General features: G+C 61.6%; 3 protein-coding genes across 6 annotated transcripts; 2 read left to right on the top strand and 1 right to left on the bottom strand.

Annotated features, from left to right (window-relative positions):
• The first annotated feature begins 9,039 nt into the window (after positions 1-9,039).
• On the top strand, positions 9,040-13,417 carry LOC107323167 (nawaprin-like). 3 transcript variants are annotated; one of them, XM_015881994.3, is made up of 4 exons: positions 11,979-12,132; positions 12,329-12,463; positions 12,983-13,135; positions 13,214-13,417. In XM_015881994.3, exons 1-3 carry the CDS (start codon positions 12,045-12,047, stop codon positions 13,132-13,134), a joined length of 375 nt encoding a protein of 124 aa, XP_015737480.1. In that variant the 5' UTR covers positions 11,979-12,044; the 3' UTR covers position 13,135; positions 13,214-13,417. The 3 variants fall into 3 exon arrangements, with proteins under 3 accessions (XP_085375886.1, XP_015737480.1, XP_085375885.1); XM_085519760.1 differs by lacking the exons at positions 11,979-12,132; positions 12,329-12,463 and adding an exon at positions 9,040-9,145; XM_085519759.1 differs by lacking the exon at positions 12,329-12,463.
• A 1,073-nt stretch (positions 13,418-14,490) lies between these two features.
• LOC107323147 (uncharacterized) lies at positions 14,491-21,338 on the top strand. The gene is made up of 15 exons (XM_085519420.1): positions 14,491-14,827; positions 14,922-15,029; positions 15,189-15,329; positions 15,484-15,624; positions 15,810-15,947; positions 16,479-16,605; positions 16,703-16,794; positions 16,879-17,112; positions 17,985-18,200; positions 18,389-18,538; positions 18,996-19,217; positions 19,312-19,461; positions 19,885-20,028; positions 20,112-20,252; positions 20,480-21,338. The coding sequence occupies exons 1-15, from the start codon at positions 14,518-14,520 to the stop codon at positions 21,142-21,144; spliced, it is 2,979 nt and encodes a 992-aa protein (XP_085375546.1). The 5' UTR covers positions 14,491-14,517; the 3' UTR covers positions 21,145-21,338.
• Positions 21,339-21,673: 335 nt separating this feature from the next.
• SPINT4 (serine peptidase inhibitor, Kunitz type 4) lies at positions 21,674-22,974 on the bottom strand. 2 transcript variants are annotated; one of them, XM_015881998.3, is made up of 3 exons: positions 22,746-22,974; positions 22,425-22,598; positions 21,674-22,172 (listed from the first exon to the last, which is right to left on the bottom strand). In XM_015881998.3, exons 1-3 carry the CDS (start codon positions 22,849-22,851, stop codon positions 21,910-21,912), a joined length of 543 nt encoding a protein of 180 aa, XP_015737484.2. In that variant the 5' UTR covers positions 22,852-22,974; the 3' UTR covers positions 21,674-21,909. The 2 variants fall into 2 exon arrangements, with proteins under 2 accessions (XP_015737484.2, XP_085375887.1); XM_085519761.1 differs by lacking the exon at positions 22,425-22,598 and having other exon boundaries at positions 22,746-22,941.
• Between the last annotated feature and the right edge of the window lie 448 nt (positions 22,975-23,422).

The raw sequence follows: 23,422 nt of genomic DNA on the forward strand, positions 1-23,422 counted from the left end.
TTCCAAACTTGGGATGGGGTGAGGCTGCTGGGGATCACGTCCCATGTCCGTATATCACCACGTCCTTCTGTCCCCACATCCCCACTGTTCAGTGGCAGCGCTGTGCAGCAGCACTGGGGGCTGCGTCCTCCCCTGGGGACATGGCTGTGGGGATGCATTCCTGAAGGACACAGGGACATTCACTGCCATAAATCACCTCCAGCACCACCCGGCCCCATGGATGTCCCCATGCCAGGACCCTTCCTGCATGCAGAGACGCCGGGTGTGAGGCTGTCACTCATGAGATGAGGGTTTGCTGCCAAGTGCTTTGCCTTGGAGAAAGCCAGCAAATATTTCTGGGGGGGGGGAAGGGGAGGGGGGGGAGCAGGCAGTGGGGCTGGCAGTAGAGTTCAGGCAGAGGACAGGAGCAGGACGGAGAGCCAAGGAGCTATGAACAGTGGCTACAGGCTTCAATTTAAGGATCGTGCCTTAAATAGAGGCTCCACAGGCAGGCTGGGGCTGGGGGGGGCACAGGGCTGGGGGGTGCAAGGATGGAGCGGGGCTGGAGAGCAGCTGGGAGGAAGGAAGAAGTGGCTAAAATAAGCAGGTGGGTGGGCAGGGAGGAAATCATCGCAGGGCCGATAACAAGGGGACTGGGGAAGGGGGAAAGTCTATGACAAAATGTCCCCAGGAAATAAGAACAACCCCCCCACCCCAATGGCACAGGGAGGTCACTGGGGGCGGCTGGGGGCAGTGGGGTGTGACACCAAAGGAGGGATGTGGGGAGCTGGGTGTCCCATGGGACAATGCAGGGGGTGGCACGGGGCCATCCACAGGGGTGGGCAGGGGGACAGCAGGGGAGTACAGTGAGGTTGGGGTCACCGAGGGCATCTCCCGAGAGTGACCTGCAGTGATTTATGGAGCAGGCTGCTGTAATTTACACAGGCAGAGCTCGGCCACTGAGTGGGGGTCGTGGACAAGCCCAAGGAACTGCCCAGCAGGGAAGGCCATGGGCTGACGGGGGTCCATGAGCATCCCCATCTCCTCCTGCATAAAGTGGGGCCAGAGATGCTCATCCCACTGGGTGAGGAGCGTGTGCTGGGTGGGTGTCCAGGCAGGGCTGAGGACTGGACAGCAGGACACGGGGCAGCACGGCTCTGCCCTGGGAGTTTCCATATTAACCACACTCTGTTTGCATCGAAGCATTTTCCCCTCTGCGGGGCCGCTGCAGCCGGGGGGTTATTTCCTGCCCTTTTCACTCTCCCCCCGCTGCCCGCCCCCCACCCAGCCCGTCTGCTTCCTCTCTTACGCCCCGGGGGCTTTCCATGCTGCCAGAAAATAAATCTCATGCTATTTATAACAGAGGGGAAAACGCGAAGGTCTCCTCCGGCCCTCTCCACTGCGGCGATAAATGCAGCCGGGCACCCCCGGAGAGATGAATGAGGGAGAGGAATTCGCAGGGAAGGATGTGGGAGGGCAGCCCTGCTTTCATCTCCTGGCCATGGAGCTGGGGCTTGGGGGAGGCAGAGGGGAGGGAGAAGGGGTAAGGGGGGCTCCAGTCTCACCCTGTGTGGGCACAGCGGGCGCATGGAGGGTCTTCTGGGGTCAGGGCTGGCAGCTGCTGGTTGTAACCCCCATAAAGGATTTAGGGGCTGTGAGCGGGATCAGCTGGATAATGCTTGGCTGGGGCTGGATAATGCCCAGGGAGAGCCACCCCCCCTCCATGGCCATGGCTCCACTCCATGTCCACATCCCATAACCCCACTCCACATCCCCCAGAGCTGGCACACATGAGCAGGTGCAGGCGTATGCCATGAGCACACACGTTCCATGCACACACTCTCAAGGATGCTCAGAGATGCAGGATGCCCCAAGTGCCAGCATCCCTCTGCATGCCCCGTGTGGGGCTGGGAGGTGTCTGGGGCCATTCCCATCCCTTATGGGATGGAAGCAAAACGCCTGCCCCAAATTCTGAGCTGGTTTTTAGGGAAGAAGCTGGGGTTTATCCTTTTATCCTGTTTGAAATGCTGTCACTGCTGCAGCTCCTGTCCCCTGCACCCTCCCCAGGGCTGCTGTTGCTGCAGGAGGAGGAGGAGGAGGTCTCACTCGGAGCAGACCTTGTGCACAGCGCTGCCATGGCGAGCGGAAACGTGGGAAGAAAACACGGAGAGAAAGAAAAGCGGCTCCCAGGCCCCGAGGGGAGGGGAGCAGAAGGAGGGGAAACGCCGGACCCTGCAGTGCTGTGCTGGGGACATGGATGGGGCAGGGATAACAGCACATGGGGACACGGGGACAGCAGGACAACGGCTCCTGCCCTCGGTGCCACTTCCCTGCAGCGCTGGAAGGAGCCGTGCAACTCACCCGTAGGAGAGCGGTGGAAATGGGGACGAGCGTTGCTGGGAGGGGATTTGGCACAGGATGGGACCCGCAGCGCTCGCCCAAAGGACAACCTGGGCTCCAGATGTCACCCATGTCCCACCAGGCCAGCATCCCTGTGGCTCTCTGGGCACCGTGTGTCCCCACGTCCCCGTATCCCCGTATCCCCGTGTCCCCGTGTCCCCGTGTCCCCGTTTCCCCACGTCCCCCCGTCCCCGTGTCCCCGCATACCCCGAGTGCTGACTTCCTGCCTCCGGAGGCTGAGCCGCCACCTCCGCCGCTCCCTGGCCGTGGGAGCGATCCCAGACACCGGTCCCAGGGAGGCAGGAGCGCAGCCCCACGGGGCACAAGGAGCGCGGGGGGAGCACCGCACCCCGTGTGCATCCCGACACACTGCGCTCAGGGCTGTGTCTGTGCACCAGCCCCACTCCCAAGGTCTTTCTCAGCTCCCAGATGGGGACACAGGTCCTTTTGTTTTGGATTTTATCTTGTATCATCCTCTCGTGGAGGCACCAAAGACCCTACAGCCAATTGTCCCCTCTGCCCGTGTCCCCTTGAGCGCCGCTGTTGGGAACACTGCTATTTTTAATCCCATGAAGCCATCCTGAAGGACAGAGGCTATTTTTGCTGCCTGGGGCTCATCCCTTCCTTCCAGCTTCACTCTGCGGGGTCAGGCACCACGGGATCAGGGTCAGGGACCATCCGGCCACACACTGTGGGGCTGGGGGCTGCTGGTGGGCAGTGCTGGCACTCCACGCTCCCCACACTACAGCCAAACCCCATATTCTAGGCACAGGGCCATGGCCAAACCCCACAGCCATAACCGGTTCTGAATTGGGGCCGTGCCCCTTTGGGTGGGTTTTCCAGGATGGAAGGATAGAGGTGGTCGAGGTGACGGGGCCGCCTTTCCCATGGGCGTTGCAGGGCCACGAGGGCCTGGGAGCAGCGGGGCAGAGCGGGACACAGGTGGGGCCACAGCCTGGAGGGAAGGGTGGGATGCGGGGGGCACATCTGGCAGTGGGGGGGCAGGAAGCCCACTCGGCAGCCTTGGGGTCCCGGGGGGCCACAGTGCTGCCAGATGTTGCGCAGCTGTCTGCAGCACTTCCTCCCACCCCACACCCTCCAGGAAGGCCCCCCCGGCCCCACACCACTCCCCTGCCCCCTTTCTTCTCTTGCCAAGCCACATTCTGGGAGTTGCCTCCTGCTGCTGGGGCACACAGCTCACCCCATGGATGGGCAGGGAGCGAGATGAGGGTGGAGGGGACACTGGGCACCTTTTATTGCTTTTTCTTCTCTTGGAAAGCCACACAGAACCAAAATGCATCCATTCTGCATTTTCCATCACTGCTCCCTCACCACTCACAGGGCAATGTCACCAAACCCCTGGGTGCTCATCCCCACAACCCTGGGGGAGATGCCAACTCACACCAGGACACAGGTAGGATCTGGGGGATTAGAGCAGCTTAGGGAGCAGGGGGTTTGCAGGCAGCAGATGGTACCAGACGGGCCCCAGGGTGAGATGAGTGGGATGGGACACGGCCCTGGGCAGAGCAGAAGTCAGGCAGAAGAGGGGAAGAGTGGATTTCCAGCCCATGTCCCAGTGGGGTGCTGCAGGGATGGTATTGATGCCCCACACTGCGAGGCTCTGGACATACAGTACATTCCATCCTTCAAGTGCCCACTGCCCCATGGCAGCTCATGGTGCCAATGGTGAGCAGAGCCCTGCAGGTGCACAGGGACTGTGGAACAAGGGACCATAGGAGTGGGGACTCCAGGGCTGGCTCTGTAGAGCTGTAGAGGGACAATCCCCACTGCAGCATTGCCCCAAATGCTGTCAGGGGAATTCCCAGTGCTGGGGGTAGAGAGAACTGGTGTGAAATGGTTCAAAGTTTGACGTGGTGGGGACAAGGGAGAAAACCCATAGCGGGGACATGGTGCTCAGGCAATCCCCATGCAGCCCCGGGGCTGTTTTGGGGCTGAGGGCAGCCACATGAGCTACGATAAGGTGACAGAACTTAAGGCTGTTTCCAGAAGGAGGTGTGAAACTAGACCCAGAAGAAAAGAGAAGCTAAAACCTGTTTCCAGCCCTGCCCTGGGCTCTTGCTATGGGGTCCTGGAGCTCTGGGGGCAGTTTGGGGCAGGGAGAAGCTCAGTGTTCAGAAGCAATGGGGATCCGGTGGGTCAGCCTGACTGCTGGCAGGGGGTTCCCAGCATGGCAGGAAAAGCTGGGATCCAGCTGTGCCCGCATCTCCCCCTCCCCACCCGAGAGTCCCAATCCCTTCCCCAGTGATGTCTCAGAAAGAGGAAGCATCACCTCTGGCATCCCCCTGCTGCGGCCCCGGGATTATTTTGGGTGCTGAGAAAAGAGGAAGGCTGCACACGGTGACAGCAGGGCGAAGCCCCACAGCCTGCAGGGGACAGCGGGTGGGTTGGGAAAGGGGAATGTCACCATCACCACCAACCCATGGCCACAGTGATGCCAAAGATGGGCTGGAGGAAGCGGATCCCTCCCACCTGAAGCACTCAGGGGCTTTTTGAGGTGCATGGGTGATGCAGCCATGTAAATGCCAGCCTGGTATGGAGGATAGCAGGCAGCTTAGAACCTATTAAGGAAGGACTGGAGTCAAAAAGGAGGTCAAGTGGGACAGATTGCCAGAGAGCTGCAGTGGGGACATGGGGACAGCATGGTGGCACCTGCATCAGGCTCTGCTCCTGGTGTGTGGGTGGATGGAGGAGTGGGAGAACACATGGATGAATGGGTAGATGGATACAGGGACAGATGGGTGGGTGGGTGGAAGGACTAGTAGTTGGATTAATGGATGGATGCAAGGATGGATGGATGGGAATGTGGCTATGGGGAGAGCAGGTGGGGCCAAGAGCTGTCACTGCAGCACTGGGGTGGCCTCCTGCAGAACAGTGAGCTCCAGTAGTGCCTTGTGCCTGCGAAACAGCAAGCAAAACATGACAGGAGCCCAGCATCCTGTGCAGGCTTGTTCTCTGCAAGGCTAATAGCCACCAGCTTAACAAGCGTGAGCCAGGACTGCTCCGCTGGGCCCTTTCCAGCTGCAGGGAGGAGCGACAGGGAGAGCTTTGCAGTGGGCAGTGAAATCTAGGTCAGGGCTTTCTCTAAAAGGGGCACAGAGCCCAGCTTGTGTCAGCTTCCAAGTGAAGCAGCAGAGCTGCAGCGCCTGCCTGAGCACAGAACAGCTGGGAAATGGCTGTGCCCTCCTGCTGTATCCAGGACTGGGGTGAGCAGGAGTGGTGGGGGGCCTTGGGACACGGTTCCCTTTGCAGGGCTGGCCACAGCTTCTGGCTTTGCTGGGAAACAGACATATTTTGTGACTTGGGCACTGTGGGCAATGTGCTGCTGGGGGATGTGTCCTTGCTGTGACACAGAGAGGTGCCCAGGCACAGGGACGATGTTGCTTGGCCCCCAAATACAACATCGCTGCAGCCATCACAGCCATCCACATCCCCCCTCAGTGCCTTAGTGTGGGAGCCAAAGCAGCATCAGTGATGGGAACTGACTCCAGGCTGACGTTTCAACAGAAAACCCCCAAGAGAGTGAAAGTCCCAGCAGCAAAAGGAGAACTGGGGGCAGCATGGGGGGCATAAGCTGTGTCTGAAACCTCAGGAAGGCTCTGCTGGCAGCTTGGGGGTGACAGCAGCCAGAACCAGACTCAGCCCGTTACAGGGAATCCTGATGCTGCCAGCTGCCCCAAATCCATTCCTGGCCCCACATCTTGGCCCTCACAGAGCCACGGCAGCAGTGATCCTGGAACAAGGTTTTTTCCCACCCCAAAAGCAGGGTTGCTCTCTGTTTCCCCACACTGATACACACGCAGGGTTTGGGATGGAGACTCGAGTTGGCACTGGAATCCGTTTAATTAAAATCCAGTGCTTGAAGGTACAGCAAAATTAGCAGTGGGAGCAGCGGGCACTGGGAGGGCAATGTGGTGCTTCCCGTGGAGGCACACCCTGATGCTGGCAGCAGCAGGGCTGGAGCTGAATTGGGTTTTTGTTCCTGGCAGAGCTGTTGCAGCTCTCCCCATGAGCCAGGCCCTGCGCCTCCTGCTGCCTCTGCTCCAGATTTCCATGTGGGCTCAACACTTGGATTTCCACAGAGCCCAGCTTTGAAACCAGAGCAGTGCCAGGCTGCATAGAACCCCCCTACATAAAAACAGCAGTAAAAGAGTCAGTTCTCGTAGCACTCCCTGTTCTTTGTAGCAGAAGGAAGCAGTCAGGGCGGCCAGGAGCTTTGTGATGTGGGTGCTGGGATGACCTGCTGAGCCCTCACTGGGTTTTTCCAGCAGCTCTCACCAACGCTCATTGCAAACCCTCTGCTCAGATGCACAGCATGTGCTGCTGGAAACGGCTTTGAAAAATTAATGCACATTTCCCCATTTATATTCGCTTCCCTTTTCACGCTCATCTTGGGCAATGAAAATAGACCAGGTAGAAACGGCTCTGGAGATGAAAGTAGCTGGCGACACTGAGAGGGGTTTCCATTGGGGTGAGCTGCGGGATTTACACCAATGCTGTGCCACGACAAGCTGTACCATGCCATGCTGATGTGTACCATGCTGATCTATGGGCGCCATGACAAAATGTGCCAAGCTGTGCCATGCTAAGCTGTGACACACATCAGCATGGCATGGCATAGCACTGCAGAGCTTGTCATACATCAGCATGGCATGGCACAGCTTAGCATGGTACAACATGGCATGGCACAGCTTGGCACGGCACACTATTGCATGGCATATCGTAGCATGGCACACCTAGGCACACATCAGCATGGCATGGAACAGTTTGGCACACTTCATCATGGCATGGCAGTGCTTGGCACGGCACAGCTTGGCATAACTTGGCACACATCAGCATGGCATGGCACAGCTTAGCATGGTACACTATTGCATGGCATATCTTGGCATGGCACAGCTTGGCAAGGCGCACCTCGGCACACATCAGCACGGCTCGGCTCGGCTTGGCACGGCTCCGTTCTGCGCCGAGCGGTACCCAGACGCTCTCCCAGTCCCGTGCTTCGGCGGAGCAACAGCCTCCCCTGCCGGCCAACGAGCAGCCCCGCTGTCCCGGGATGAGTCGTCACGGCTCGGCACGGCTGGGACGGAGCAGGGAGGGGAGGGGGATGCGCGCACCGGGCAGGAGCTCCCCACGGCCGAGGGGACCCGAGTAGGGCTGTGCGTGCCCATCCCTGGAGGTGCCCAAGGCTGTGGATATGGCCCGAAGCAGCCGGATCTGGGCTGGGGGTGGGACGGGCAGCCCAGGGCACGGTGTGGGGACCCGGGGGGACTCTGGGGTCCCTTCCAACACGCCGTAATGCGGTGACTCTACGAATCGTCACGCTGCCGCCGCGGCGCTGCTCGTCCTCACGTCGGGTTCAGTCTGAACGGCCCTGCGGGGATGGGACGGTTCTGCGGCCTTTTGTTTGTCTTTCTGAAGGATCCCTTTGTTTCAGGTGCAGTCTCTCTAGCAACAAGCACGTTTGGTTATTGGGAGCAGGGATGACGCAAACAGGAATTTCCGAGCGGCGAAATACGATCGTCGAGCCGTACAATCCCCCTGTGAGACGGCAGCGATCCCGTCTGCCCAGCACGATGACGCCCGATTGCAGGTGGGCTGAGATGAGCCCAGCCAGGAGCAGCCCTTACCCACATGGTGCTCAGCCACGGCCTCTCCCCATTCCCTGCTCTGCTCCCCCCCACCAGCCCCAGCACCGTGCAGCTCCCACCCCGCAGCCCCCCAGCCAGCACCCAGCCCTGCACCACATCCACCACCCACAGCCACAGCCACGGCTCTGCTGAGCCCATTGAGCCCGGTGCCCACAAAGCAGGCCCTGAAGCAAGAGGCAGCTGGAGCAGATGGGTCATGGCACCACGTGCACAGCCCCGCGGGGACACGAAGGTACTGAGTGCCCGGGTCACCTTGGCTGCATCACCCACCTTGGTGTCACGTGGAATGGAGCAGCACATTGCAGCACATTGCAGCACATTGCAGCACATAGCAGCACATTGCAGCACGTTGCAGCAGCGCTCACCCTTCACTCACTATGAGCTCCCCACCCCGTCTGGGGGCTGCAGCCCCTGGGAAGGGCTGTGGCACCCTCAGGGATGGGGTGCAGCGGGACATGGGGCGGGCAGCAGGCAGCCCCACGCTGACCCCGCCGACGTGACGCACCCAGCCTGCCTGTCCCTGCAGAGGAATGGTGTGCAGTGCAAGGCAGGGGGGCACGGCACTGCGCCTTCCCACGCTCTGCTCCCCTCGAGGCCACACTTACCCTTAGGGACCAGGGCTGTGACATGGGGATGGGGCAGGCAGGAGCCAACACTGAGGGGTGGGCACAGCACAGTGAGCGACACCTTCCTGCCAAGCACCCTTGCTTCCTGACCCATCTCTCTCCAGGCCCAGGCAGCATCTGACATGTGCGATGAGGAATCCATGTTGCCACCACCTGGGCACAACGCTCACGTCCCCACCCAGGCTGGCAGTTGGGAGTGGGAGAGGACCATGGTAAATGATTTCTCAGTTAATGACATCACACAGGGCTGCTGCTGCCTCGGGCACAGCTTTGAAATGCAGCAGGAGTTTCAGTACCCAAAGGTTATGTGTGTGGTGGCCCCTCCCCAGCCTCATATGGATATAAACCCCCGCTGACCCGCGCCAGCCGTCGGCATCCTCGGAAGCACCATGAAGGCCGCCGGTGTTCTGCTTGTGGGTATCCTTGTGCTGGGCATACAGCTGCAGCCAGCTGCCAGGGCTGCTGTAATCATAGGTGAGTGCATGAGGTGGGCACAGAGTCACAGCAGCTCCTGGGTTGCTGCAGGGCTGGCACAGGCTGCGGTCCCTCCGGTGGGACACATTGCAGCAGCACGGGGCCAGGCACTGCCTGGCGGATCCTCAGCCCTGAATGGGGCCAGAGGGGTCTGTGCCACGTAAGCAGCACAGGGGCAAGAAGAGCTTGGGGACGGCAGCGGAGCAGTACTGCCTCCATGGGGCACACCTGGATGGGTGGGACGGCTCCCAGAGGGGTCGGAATTCCCAGAACATCAGCCCCTGAAGGCGGCTGATCTGAGGTCATGATTTGAGCTCAGGAAGCTGCACGTTGCCTGAGGCTGGAGGAAGGGGTGTCCCCGTTTCACCCTGCCTGCCAGTGTCCCTGCCTGCTGGGGGTTCCCCACCTGGCACAGCTGTACTGTCTGTTAGGTATTCACTGTGCTCCTCGTGGAGGGGCTGTGAATTCAGCTCCTTCCTTGTCACCTGTGGGTCAGCTGTGGTCACCAGGCACAGTGCACGCACAGTTCTTCTGCTGGGGAAAGGCCCCCATCAGTTTATGATCCTGAGCCAGGGACCTGCCCATGACATACCTTGATACAGAGCTGGCTGCTGTGGCTGCACAGAGCAATGGCTGCCACTGTCCTCTGGGGAAGCACCTGGCAGAGCCAGGGCAGGGACAGCAGGATCCTGAATGCAGTGTGTGGGCGACAGGAGCCAAAGCATTTTCTGGGAAGCGATGCTGAGTGCGTGGGCTGAGCCAGGCACAGCTGCAGGCCCTGCAGCCGGCAGGTTCTGTGCCTCCCCAGCTGCTCCTGCTGGCTGCAGGCAGATCCAGGCAGAACAGGAGCTCAGCAGTGTTCCATGGGGGTCACAGTGTCACCCCTGGGCAAAGCCTGGCACCTTGCCCTGCTCTGCATTGCTCCCTCTATGAGTGCTCTCCTTGGAGGTCATTGCTGGGCTCCCACCCCTTGCAATCTTCTCTGCTGCTGGTTGCTGTGGTGCAGTTGGCTGCTGGAATCTGCACGTCCGCAGCCCCCCCGGCCCCATCCCATTCACACCAGTGCTCAGGAAATGCTGCACTCTACAGATTTTACAAGCCAAAGGGACTGATAAGGGCCATTAGAGGATCAGCCGTATGAGCAGAGTGATGAACCTCAAAGGCAAGTGCTGCTGGTAGCACCAGTGCAGGTGCAGCAGCACAGATGGTGGTGGGATACGGAGCTGATCCCGGAGCTGTGGGGTGGGCAGCACTGCCCCACTGCCAGGTGCCAGCCCTGCTGCAGCGTTGGGTCAGGATGGATGTTATCCCCATGCAGCACACAGTGGGGACACATCACTCAGCCCAGCATCGTGCACCCAGCCCAACCTGATGCTCAGTCCAGCCCACTGCTGGAGCAGCATGTCCTGGTGCAACAAGGCTGCCTTTATGCAGGAGCTCCTTTGTTTGCCCGGGGCCGGGAGCCCCAGCTCGGAGCAGCTCCCCAGCACAGAGCACAGTCCCTGGCACACAGCAGGCGCTGCAGGTTGTGGGGTGTTGCCTTCTGCTGTCCCAGTGCTATCTCAGGGCTGTTCCGTTCCCACTGTGCTGCACAGCAATGAAACACAGTGAGTGTCCTGTGGGTGTCAGCGCTGGGTCCTGTTACTACATAAACACACGCGCTGGGGAGGGGACTGCAGCAAATGCAAACAGTTACTGATTTACTGTTGCTCTGTGCCTCGCTGCGTTGTTGACTGTGGGCTTAAATTACCTGGAAATAGATGCTGGCCAAGCAGACAAACAGCTCGTGACCTCGGAGTGGGGACTGCCCGAGCCCACGCATGGCTCCAGGATGCTGCAGCCCAAAGCTGTGAGGGTTGTGGGTGCTCAGTGATGGGGGCTCAGCAATGGAGGAGGACCCCATTTCCACCCTCACAATGCAGAGGAGAGGCTCAGCCCAGGCATAGATCCAGGATAGAGCCAGGGTTGGGGATGCTCTGGGTTCTGCCCAGAAGAGCAGATTCAGCCCCAGCCCTGCAGCTGGGCAGCACCAGCACCATGCAGAGCACTGGGTCCTACGCAGTGACCAAATGGGCTGAGCCAAACCTGGAACAGTGAGCAAAGGACCTCGGGTCTCCCAGCACAGTGCTGAGCTGCTCTGCTTCCATCAGCAAACCCAAAGGAATGAAAACCACTGCCGGTAGTGCCTGCAGATGAGCAAGAACTGGTGGAGCGGCAAACAGTGATGAGAGCTTGCAGCCACGTGGGGTGATTAGGATTGCTTGGTCTGCTCAAATACAGCCCAGATTGGTGCTGCCCAGCACCGCCAGGCACACAGTGCACAGGCTGCAGGGGAGATGGCCCACAGAGGGGCCTGGAGCCACACGGCTCCCATTGCACGGTGCCATGGAGCAGCAGGCACGGCCAGAGCACACAGCAGATCACTCCCTGCCCACCACCCACCTGAGCACCACTGCATAACCAAGCAGCACGTCAGGGCTGTGCTCACATGTACAACAGGACGGGATGGGTCCAAGAACAGCCATAATGTGCCCCCAATCTACTGCTGGCCCTGTCCCACAGCTGACCAGTAGCGGCCCTGCTGTGGCTCTGTGCCCCACATGCTGTGGGCTGGGGGCTCCCAGGTGCAGAGCAGATGCAGCGTGCGGCACTTGGCTGCTGTTCCTGCCGGGCAAGTTTTCTGCGTAGACGCCTGGGCTCCTCGAGGCTCCCACTTCCTGGTCAGCTGCCAGCAGCGAGCAGATACCTGATACTTGGGGATTGTGCAATGGCACGAAGGGGGAGCCTGGCCCAGCCAGTTCCTTATGAGCCACCCGGAAGGCAGTCCCCTCCCGCCCCACCTGGAGAGGAGCTTAAAGCCCAGCCGGGTGGCCCCGCACGCGCACAGCTCCCCTGCACCATGCCCAAGGCCAGCAGCGTGCTCCTCTTCGCGGGGCTCCTGGTTCTCGGGTCAGAGCTGCTGCCAGCATCCGTCCTGAATGTCACGAGTGAGTATGAGCGCACGGCCCCGCGGCAGCAGCCGGCATCACTCCTGGCCTGGGGCCTGCTGGGGATGGGCTCCAGGCACACGTTCTGCAGCGTGGCTGAGCTCTGCAGCATCCCTGAGCCCACGCCAGGGCTGGGAACAGCATCGCCCTCCTCCAGACAGCCCTCCCACCCACAACGTGTGCCTTTGCCTTCCAGTAAAAGCCGGCGTGTGCCCAGAGCCAGCAGCAGAAGAAGCGAACTGCACGCTGGGGTGCCAGTCCGATGGCGACTGCGAGAGCACCCTCAAGTGCTGCCCGGCGGCCTGTGGCAAGGCCTGCCAGGAGCCCAACGGTAACGCTCCCAGGGTTGGTGCAAGTCCTGCTCCCACGAGCCAACGAGCTCTGGGGCTCCCGGTGCTCGGTAGCGGTGTGGTCCTGGGCGTCCCCTGTGCTCTGGCTGCAGCACAGTCATGGGACTCTGCACGGAGCCCCACAGGATCGGGCTGTGCTTCCATGGAGCAGCTGCCCACACAGCCTGGGGTGGTGCTGGCCGCACTCACCCCTTCCTCCTGCCTGCAGTTCGGTTGGCTCTGAGCATCCCTGGTGCTGCTGAGGTCGCTGTCAGGGGCAGAGAGCACACACCCACTGCATCTTCACAGCTGCACACTGCGTCAGCCCCAGCACTGTCCTGCGTCCAGCAATGAGCTCAGGAAGGGTCTCCAAGCAGTGCCCTTCCCAGCTCTGCACCAGGCACGGCCCCACAGCCGCACTGCTGCAGGGTGCTCACCGTGCTCAGCCCCAGGAGCTGCAGCACAGCCCTGCACACCATGCCAGGGACAGCGGGTCTCACGCTGTGTCCTTTGCCTTGCAGAGAAACCTGGCACCTGCCCAGCCGTGAAGCCAGGGATCCCCATGCTGGGGCTCTGCGTTAACCAGTGCAAGACGGACTCCAACTGCTCTGGGATCATGAAGTGCTGCAGGAATGGCTGCGGGAAGATCTCCTGCATGACTCCACTGTACTGAGGTCAGTCAGCACCCACCCGGCCCTGGGCTCCTGTCCCACTTGCCCCATCCTGCTCACAGCCCTCTGCTCCCTTTGCAGGTACAACCTCCTTCATCCCAGCTCCAGGGAAGCTGCTGCCCAATGAGACGCCGCACTGCCCGACCCCCGGTGTCCTCCTGCCCTGGCCCCGGCCTGGATCCCAGCGTGGAGCCTTCAGCCTCAGCTCCCATTCCAGGGCCCTGCTCGGGGTGTGCCGCAGCCCCCTGCACTCTCGCCAATAAAGCAGCCACTCCCTGCCCTGTTTTTGGCCACGTCTCCATCCTGATGCGCTCCCGGCTGTGCTCTGCAGTGCACTCATTGTGCCCAAATGGGTGCTGGAGCAGGCAGGGTCTAGAAGGGTCTGCACCCCGAGCCAGCACCGTTCCTGCAGTGCTGATCCCAGGCCCCATTTCCCCAAGGCTCCCCAGCCCATGCTCTTAGCTCAGCGCTGTCTCACAGCCTCAGCTGTTCCAGCATTTTCTCCTGGGCCTGTTAAGGGATGTGCTCCAACTGGGGCATGGTATGCAGTTGCAGCTGTGTCCACGGAGCGGAGCTCTGTGATGGCCTAGGGGGGGGATGGTGATGCTGCTGCTGCTGTGTGCAATGGCAGGGCATCTCTCAAAGCACCCCCTGCACTATGCACTCCCAGCCCATCAGCAGCACAGCGCCCATGGCAGCCGATTGAGGGAGCCATGGACAGTGAAGACTGCTTGTCCCTGCCCCATCCCTGCCCACCCTGCTCAGACCCAGCCCTTGCTCCTGCTGCTCTTCCACTCTCCCCAAGAGCCCCACAGATCCCAGAGACAGCGGGAGCTGAGGAACCCCCAGGGTCAGAGCAAATGATACCATGGACTTCTGAAGGTCTGGCACTGCTGGGGGATTGCACTGCCACCCTGCAGCCTGTCCTGCACAGCCTGGTGCCTGCAGCACAGATGTGTCCCCACACACATCCCACCACAGCTCTGCAGCATTGCTCCCCACTCTGCGTGTGCTGGGAGATGGTGCCGATGCTCTTTGTGCAGGATGGGGTGGGCTCTGGGAAGCAGTGATGGGATGCACAGACTCTCTGGGCTCTCCCAGGAGCCCACATTGGGGAGCACAGGGAGCAGGGTTGGGGAGCACCTCCCATATCCCCTGGCCTGGCTGTTTGCGGGTCACTGGTGACCTGGAAAGGGAGCGCTGCAGGGGATGCGCCAGCCATGGGCTGGGAGCCCAGCACTGCTCTGGGAGTCTCCCTCAAAACGAATTGTTCATGCTCAGTGCTCCCACAGCCCTAGAAACACATGCTGCCATGGGCCAGCTCCCCCCAGCAGATTTAAATACCGACTGGCAGTCACAGTGCCACAGCTGCCCCCAGCAGCACGATGCCCAGCACCTGTGCCCTTGTGCTGCTGCTCCTGACCCTGTGTGCTGAGCTGCCACCTGCCCCAGCCCAGCAGCACCGTGGGGATCGTGGCAATGGTCCCCCTGCCGGCCCCCCACCACGCCGGGCACAGCGGGGCCAGCGGCCGCCAGCCGCAATGCCTGCCCCCAGCAAAGCGGGTGTGTGCCCAGCAGTGGGGAGCAGCCCCATGCGCCCCACCAGGAGGTTCTGCCTGTCTGACCACAGCTGCCCCGGCACTGAGAAGTGCTGCCTTCTCCAGGACGTGAGCTCCTGCCTGCTCCCTGCTGCAGGTATGGGGAGCTGTGGGGCTGCTGGTGCTGGGCAGGGGGTGGGTGCCACGGGGAGAGCTGTGCTCCCCAGCACACAGCGCTTCTCGCCTCACAGAGAGCCTGGTCAGCTCTGGAGCGGTGAACTGCGGGGTGAGCTGCTGCAATGAGACGGTGTGTGGCCATGGGGAGAGATGCTGTGCCCTCTGCCTGCGAATTAAGCCAGGTAAGGTCACCTGTGCTGGGGAGCTGTGCTTGTGCTGGGCTGGAGGTGGAGTGGGGCAGAGCCAGGGGTTGGCAGTTCCATCATCGTGAGAGCAATTGCATCCATGCTGCAAGGCCAGGCTGGCTCTGAGCCGTACCCTGAGCCCCCTGTCTCCTCCAGCCAAATCTGGCCTTTGCCCATGGAAGCGAGCCTGGCACGTTGCTGCCTGCCCCAATGTGTGCACTGATGACGGGGACTGCCCCGGGGATCAGAAATGCTGCTTCTCTGGCTGTGGACTGTCCTGCACCACCCCATACAAAGGTACCTGCTGCCCCCATTCCCACTCCTCTCCAGGCAGTGCAAGGGCTGAGCATCCTCCTGCCGTGCACTCCCCATGCATGCCACAGGGGCATCCCTCGGGCACAGTGGGGCTTTAATGCTCAGGGCTGTGATGCTCACGGCTGCTCTCCTGCAGCAAAGTCCGGTGCGTGCCCTGTGCTGCTGCGGGGCTCCCTGGGCCCCTGCGTGGAGCGGTGTGACAGCGATGCTGACTGTCCCGGGGCCAAGAAGTGCTGCACCACCGGCTGCGGCCACATCTGCAAACTGCCCACTGAGGGTAAAAGCTTTGTGCCATGGGGCAGAGACTGTGACACTTTCCCATGCGACCCCCTCCCTGGCTGTGCACCCTCCCTGCAGGGCCAGCACCCTGGCACAATTTGCCCCTTTGGGGGCTGAGGGGGCTTGGGGAGGAGCAGCAGCCAGCAGCTCACCACACCATTCCCTCTCTCTGCACATGCACAGTGCGCCCGGGGCTCTGTCCTGCCACAACTAGCAGGGCTAGTAAGTGCCACATCCTATGTCTGGAGGACAAGGACTGTCCACCCAGCCAGAAGTGCTGCCTGCAGGACTGTGGCCGCACATGTGTTCTCCCACTGCAGGGTAAGACCAGCCCCACACCCAGCCCACAGGGGATGGCACAGGATGGGGCTCATCCTGCTCTGCCCACCACATCCATCTCTTCCAGGCACAGCATAGCCCTGGCTGAGGGGTGGCACTGGGAGCTGCCATTTCAAGGTCATTCCACTCCACCACCATCACAGCACCCCCTGCCCTGCTGCTCCCATCCCTGTGGCAGCACCTCTGGCTGGGGGGACAAGCACTGTGTGACCCACCCTGGCTGAGGTCTCTGCCACCCCCACCTCCCACAGCTGTGCTCCAGGGACAAAGGCAAACCCCCACATCCAGCCCCTCTGTGTGTGCCAGGCAGTGCACGGCACAGACACCCCCAATCTGCCTGGAAACACTGACTCAGAATAAACCAACGTGTGGCAGCCCGGCTGCTCTGGGTGCTTTCTGTTGCCTGCGGTGTGCTGGGGGTTTTCCATGGTGCAATCACTGCGGGTGGACAAGTGGCTGCAGGCAGCCCCAGGGCAGTGAGAGGAGGCCCCATGTCCATGCTGTGCCCCTCAGGCACCACCACCCCACTGTCAGGGTCCTGGGGAAACACTGCAGCTGTCCCAGCAGTCACGGACAGGAGTGCCAGAAACCTGTTGACTCAGATTCCTTACACCAAGAAAGGGTTTATTTGCATCCCGAGGTGTGAAACTCAGGTTGGAAGCACAGTCAGGGGCAGATGGAACACTCAGCCTGGGGACAGGGTGAGAAGCAACGCCCATGTGCTGGGAGCCATGCAGGCCCACTCGCTCCTATCCTGGCCGATCCCATTCTGAGCTCCATCCCCGGGGCTCTCCAGGCTCTGCTGTGCAGTACTGCAGGGATGGCACCTGTGAGACCTCACCTGCCCTGTCCCTGCCCCAGTCCCATCCCATGGGTCATCCTGACCCAAAAGCGCATTGTATCTGGAGATAAGCAGCCGGCTGGCAGGGAGCCTGTGGTTCTGGGAACGATCCCTCCTCTTGTTCTCTGCCTGCTCCCCACCAGCTGTGCTGCAGCACCCCTGGCAGCTCCACCGGAGACTTTAAACCCAGTACTGCCTCAGCTGTGAGCATGCAGCATCCCCGAAGCACCGTGTGCTTGGGGCTTTGCCTCCTCCTGGGGCTGCTCCTCAGCACAGAGCCGAGCACTGCACTGGGGGAGGAAGATGGTGAGTACCGGCAGGGGGGTCTGAGCCAGCTCTGTCCAGCTGCACCCTGTGTGCATGTCCTGCTCCTGTCCCTCCGTGCTGGCACTTCTGAGCTGAGACATTGCTATCCTCTGCTGCTCTCACAGAGCACTGGCCATGCTGGGTAGGGCCAGGGGCCGTGCAGGGGTTGTGCAGGGCAGCAGTTTGGGCGCTGTGCACACCGTGCTGCTGTGGGGTCTCAGGGCTGGCAGCTGCTCCCAGCCACCCCCTTGCAGCCCTTGGGCTGACTTGGATCAGTTTCTCCTCAGGCCATACCTCCCTTCCTCAGCCCTGCATGTAGCACCTGGTCCATGCAGAGCCATCCAGGTGGGTGCTGCCCAGAGGGGTGGTGGAATCTCCTTCCCTGGAGATATCCAAGACCCATCTGGACACCTATCAGTGCGACCTGCTGTAGGGAACCTGCTTTAGCAGGGGGATGGGCTCAATGACCTCTGGAGTTCCCTTCCAGCCCCTACTGCTCTGTGATTCTGTGATCCTCTGGTGTGGCTGTGGGTAATGCAGTGGGCACACACCGAGTGCCCCATCCCACCCTGCGTGGGACGAAGCTGCACCAGAGCAGCCCGGCTCTGCACTAGTGCCGCCTCCACAGCGATGGGAGTTTTCCTTTGTTTGAGTGGAACAGCTGCTGTTTGCAGTGAAACCTTCCCAGCAGCGACTCTGTTTGCAACTCAAACATCACAGCGCTGCCAAGAGCTGACAAGGGCTGTTTGCAGAAGCGGTGCTCGCACGGCTCAGCACAGGCACATCATCCTCAGCTGTGGGCCAGGGAGATTCCCATCCAGAGGGGGAGCGCAGCACCCCGAGTTCCCCACTCAGGAGATCCCACCCCACAGCCCACCCCGGCGTCTGCCCCCAGCCCTCATCTCAGCCTCAGCGCACGCCGTGTCCCAGCGCCTGTGGTGATGACAGAGGGTGCCCGCAGGACCTGAAGTGCTGCTTCACCACCTGCGGCTTCATCTGCGTGACACCGCTGGGGAACGGCAGCAGCGACTTCCCTCCTCCTGGAGAAGTGGACTGGAGCCTCAGCCAGGCTGAGAGCACACACCAGGGTGAGGCAGGGAGGATGAGCTTCATGGCAGGGGGCTGTGCCAGGAGGGGAGAGGCTGTAGGGAAGGTGTGCACGTTGCATTGGGGTGTGCATGGCAGGGAGGGGTGCAGTGGGTTGCAGAGGCTGCAGCCATCCCGTCCACAGGCAGGGCGATGCTGGGCGCTGCCCTGACGCCAAGTCCTGCTACAGGGGAGCTGCAAAAACCAGGTCTGTGTCCCCGGGACTTCACACGCTGCCTCCAGCAGGAGCCCCCGCTCTGCACCAACGACTCAACATGTCCCGGTTGGCTCAAGTGCTGTTCCCACAAGTGCCGTCTCCGCTGCACACCCCCGGCAGAAGGTACAGCAGCACCAGCACAGCCCCAGCCCCCCTTGTCCTCCAGCCCCATCCCCTTCCTTGTCCTTTTCCCATTGCCCAGAGCAGCTCTGGCACCTCTGACGACCCCCATCTCCAAAGGCCAGGATGGGGCAGGTGAGGGCAGCTGGGCTGGTGCACGGGGGGTCTGAGACACAGCAGGGGGAGATCTGTGATGTGGCACAGGGAGGCCACAGGGGCAGACATGTCGGTGATGCCATTGGTGCCCTCTGGTTGCACCTCACCCCCTGCTGCACCACTCGGTGTTGCAGAGAAGCCCGGTGCCTGCCCCGCTGCGGCCCTGGAGGGGCTGTTTTACCCCTGCTCCTTCCGCTGCCAGGAGGACAAGGACTGCCTGGGCAGCCAGAAGTGCTGCCCGCTGGGCTGCAGCCTGGCCTGAGTGGAGCCGGCACAGAGTAAGGCCTGTGGGTACCCGCCACAGCCACGTGCATGGGGGCAGCCACGGCTCCGCGGGGCGCTCAGGGCTGTGCTGCAGACATCTGCCACCTCCCCGCTGTGCCGGGGCCCTGCAGCAGCCACGAGCTGAGCTTCTTCTACAACGTCACCTCTGAGCAATGTGAGACCTTCCCCTACAGCGGCTGTGGGGGCAATGCCAACCGCTTTGGGACATGGGCAGCGTGCCGCCGGGTGTGCCTGGGACACGGTGAGGGCACAGAGCTCCGGGTGGTGGGGGCAATGCCATGACCCCCAGAGTCCAGCCGTGCTCAGGGCTGCTCCTGACTGCTCTGCTCCAACAGAGAAACCCAAAACTGGAGAGTGTCCCACGATGCTGCTGGAGCTGGAGGGGCCGTGCCAGCAGGAGTGCGATGGTGACAGTGACTGCCCCGATGAGCTGAAGTGCTGCAACAGCAGCTGCGGCCTGCAGTGCCTGCCTGCAGCACCAGCACGTGAGAGCAGTGGGACGGGGTGGGACGTGGATCACAGGCAGGGCCGTGGCCTGGGGACCAGGGGTGCCCACGGTACCCATCACAGGCAGAGAAAGGCTGGGATGGGAGCAGTGCACACAGCAACAAGGATGTGGTGGGGACAATGGAGACACCCTACAGTGGTCATCCTGCTCTCACCTCCAACCCAATGACCCCACCATCCAAGCTCTGCTCTGCAGTGCAGATACTGCCAGCTCTGCCCCTGCCACATGGAGACACAGCAATGGCAGAGCTGCCACCCTGGGAGGAAAGAGGGGCCCCAACATGGGGGGATGCAGTGATGGATCAGGCAATGTAACCCTGCTGATGTGCGCTGGGCTGTGTCCCCATGGGACCACTGCACTGCAGAGTGGGACCTGCTCCATTCCACACCATGCCCTGCAGGGAAGGATGGCTTCTGCCCAGCCAACGCCGGGCTGTTCCCCAGCTATGACTGCAGAGAATGGTGCCGGTGTGACGCTGACTGCCCCGGAGAGGAGAAGTGCTGCCTGCAGGGCTGTGACTATGTGTGCCTGCGTCCAGACCAAGGTTGGAGCCACTGAGCACCTTCCCCCCCAGGGCATCTCTGGTCATGCCCAGCCACCCCCAGCTGCACATCTCCTGCCTTCCAGAGAAACCAGGGATCTGCCCCCTGTCTGAGCAGGCAGAGGAGTCCAGGTGCCAGGAGCTCTGTGCAGGAGATGGGCAGTGCTCAGGGGACGAGAAGTGCTGCAGCAGCCGATGTGGCCACGTCTGCATGGCCCCAGAGCCAGGTGAGGGGGAAGAGATGGGGCTGTGCCAGCAGTGCCTCAAGCAGCCGGGACAGTGCCCAGCCTCTTGCAGCTTGTGTGGAGGCACAGACACAGCCTGGTGCACACAGTGCACATAGAGTGCTACATGGCTCCAAGATGGCCCCAAGGTGCCAAGACTGCCATGCCTGCAGCCCAGTCCCTGTGGGTCAGCCCATGGCCCTGCTACCCCCTTCCCTCCCTTTTCTCAGACAAACCTGGGCAGTGCCCAAAGGTGAGGCCACAGCTGACATCGGAGCCATGCACGGAGGATGATGAATGCCTGCATGACCGGGACTGCCCCCGGCAGGAGAAGTGCTGCTTTTCTGGCTGTGCCATGCGCTGCTCCCGCCCGGCCAGAGGTGAGGGCAGGCGGCTGGGCCCCAGCTGCACCACGGGCAAGGAGCAGCAGCATCAACACTGCAGGCAATGCAGGGGACCCCTGCACTCAGCCACGGCCCCTCCTCCCACAGAGCATCCCGGGTGGTGCCCCCGGGCAGAGCCGTGCTGGGACCCCCAGCACCGACATAGGAACCAGTGCCTGGATGACAGCGTGTGCAGGCGGGATGAGAAGTGCTGCAACACAGGCTGCACTTGGGCCTGCATGGCTGTACCTGTTATGGCCCCGTATCCACCCATTCCCTTGTCCATAGTGCCTTCTCCCCCTTCTACCCAAGTAACAAGCATGCCCAGACCCAGATCAGCACCAGGTGAGTGTCCTCTCCTGCCACAGAGCGCGATGTCACCATTGTGCCACATCGTAGCATCGGACTCTGCCTTCAGGGTGAGGGTACCCAAAGGGATGAGGAGCAGAAGGGACCTCTCACCAGACCTGGCCATGCCAAACTGCTGCAGTGCCAGCAGCACTTGTGTATGAGCGTGGCCTCTGCTCCACACTCCCATCAGTCAGGGCTCCCTAGAAGTACATTTCCCTTTCAGGTGCTGCATGATGGGAGAACAGCATCTCTATGTCAGGAAGGTGCCTTCATCTGGGGACATGGGGCAGTCATCGACCTGAGCTGGCCTGTCTCCTTCTCACCATCACCAGCAATAAAGAAAGTGAACACCATCTCCAGATGCCTCTGAGTCTCAGCATTGCAGGGCCCAGTCCCCATATTGCCCCTGGAGGTCACAGGCTGCGGTCCCCCTCACCAGCACCAGGCAGGGTGTCTGTGCAGCATGTACAGGGCACAGGGGTTCAGCAATGCAGGGTGAGCACAGCGCTAGGGCTGGGGCAGCTCTTGGACCTCCATCAAAGTGGGGATGTTTCTCCATCACTTTAGGGCCTGGCCAGGTCAAATCTGCAGCTTGAGGGCAGAACTGAGTATGGAAATCTATCTAGATGCAGGAGCTGTGCTGGGACGGCTGGATCTGAGACCTGGGGCAGGAAGGAGAGGAGCCAGACCTGCTCAATGACCCGTCCTTGTATTGAGAGCAGCACAGCCCCAGGCAGGGCTGGGCTCCTCCAGACAGGGCACAGCACAGAGAGGCAGCCGGGTTGTTGCGGGCACCACAGCCCTGTGCCATGCACCTTGGGCACGCCACGGCCCCAGCATGGCCACCATGACCACCACCACCACCCAGCCTGGGGACACAGACAGGGATACCTGCCCAGACTGGGGTCATGCACACCTGAGAGGTGCTACCAGGCACCAGGAGCTGAGAGGCGTGGGGTTGGGAGCTGGGCTGCAGGGAGCGTCTCCCTGTGGGGCAGGGGCCGGGGGGAGCCCTGGGAGCCCAGATGGGAGCAGGCCTGGGAGCACTCCCGCTCGGTCTCAAAGTTGTTCCTGTTCCCACCGCAGCCGCCGTAGATGAACTCCTCGCACTGCCGGCTGGACACGTTGTAGAAGAAGCGGACGAAGAGCGCCTTGCAGTTCCCACAGACCGAGGGCAGGTAGCAGAAGTCTGCATGGTCCCAAGGGCTGAAGTGAGCTGAGGATGGGGCTCAAGGGGAGAGCGCTCCGGGGCCCCCATGGCACCAACCCCTTCCCTGCCCAGAGCCAGCGCTGCGCCCACCCACCTCCCCAGGAAACCATATCCCTCACCCCTGGTGCAAGCAGAGCTCAGGGATGGCATCTGTGAGCCCCCATCTGCTGCACCAAGCTCACCCCACCTCACCACCACCCCCACACATCACTGCACACCGCTGGCTCTCACCGAGCACCGGCTCCTGGCACGTGTGGCCACACCTGCCGGGGCAGCACTTGGTGGCACCAGGACAGTCAGCATCACCAGCACAGTGTGAGCAGGAGCTGTTCTTGTGGCACGAGCTGCAGTCCCCGTCCAGAGGGCTCCCCACCTCCGAGATGTGGTGACAATACCCAGGCTTTGCTGAGGGACACAGTGACCAGAGCTAAGTGGCCCCATAGGTCCCGCAGTCAGACCCCACCACCTCCAACCTCACAGCCCCACAGCTGCCTGCACCACGCCTGGGCTCCCTGGGCATCCCCTCCTCGGGAAGTGCCCCCATACACTCACCTGTCCCCATCTGCTCCTCTTTTCCAGGCACGTGTGGGGCCGGCACTGACCGTACAGAAAGAGGGAGCAGGAGGAGGAGGAGGAGGAGGCAGGTTTGCTGCTCCATGGTGCCCACGGCTGCCGGCTCTGCACCCCAGGTGTGGTGGGCTGAGATTTAAGGTGCGTCAGTGGGGCGGAAGGTTTGGGGCTGGCTCCCGAGCACTGCTAATTCCTGCCGTGCAGGTAACGAGCCGCACCCAGCAGGCCCAGCTTCCTCGGTGGCATCTCGGCCACAGCCCTAAAGCTGGGGGGACTGGTAGGACGGGAAGGATGCCCCAGTGCAGCCCTCGGGGTGACCGGCAAGCTGGGGCTGCGGTGGGAATAGGAATGGGGAGAGGATGGGGAATGGGTATGAGGATGGAGACTGGGATGGAATGTGGATGGGGACGCTGCCCCCACCTGCCTGCAGCTCCTTGCAGTCCTGGGGCAGACACCAACAGGACGGACCTGGGGCAGCGCACGCTCCCCAGCAGCACCTGGTGCACATGGGTGTGAGTGGGGTGAAACCAGAAGAGGCAGAGAGAAACAGATTAAGTTCTTCCCATTCAGCAGGAATAATTGTCCTCCTAATTACTGTTGTAATTACTGTCCCACGGGGAAGTCAAGGAAGAGGAAAGCTCTGCAGGGAGAGGCAGGAA

The sequence above is a fragment of the Coturnix japonica genome, chromosome 19 (assembly GCF_054131305.1).
Source record: "Coturnix japonica strain WE chromosome 19, WE-NBRP24, whole genome shotgun sequence".
Lineage (NCBI taxonomy): Eukaryota > Metazoa > Chordata > Aves > Galliformes > Phasianidae > Coturnix > Coturnix japonica.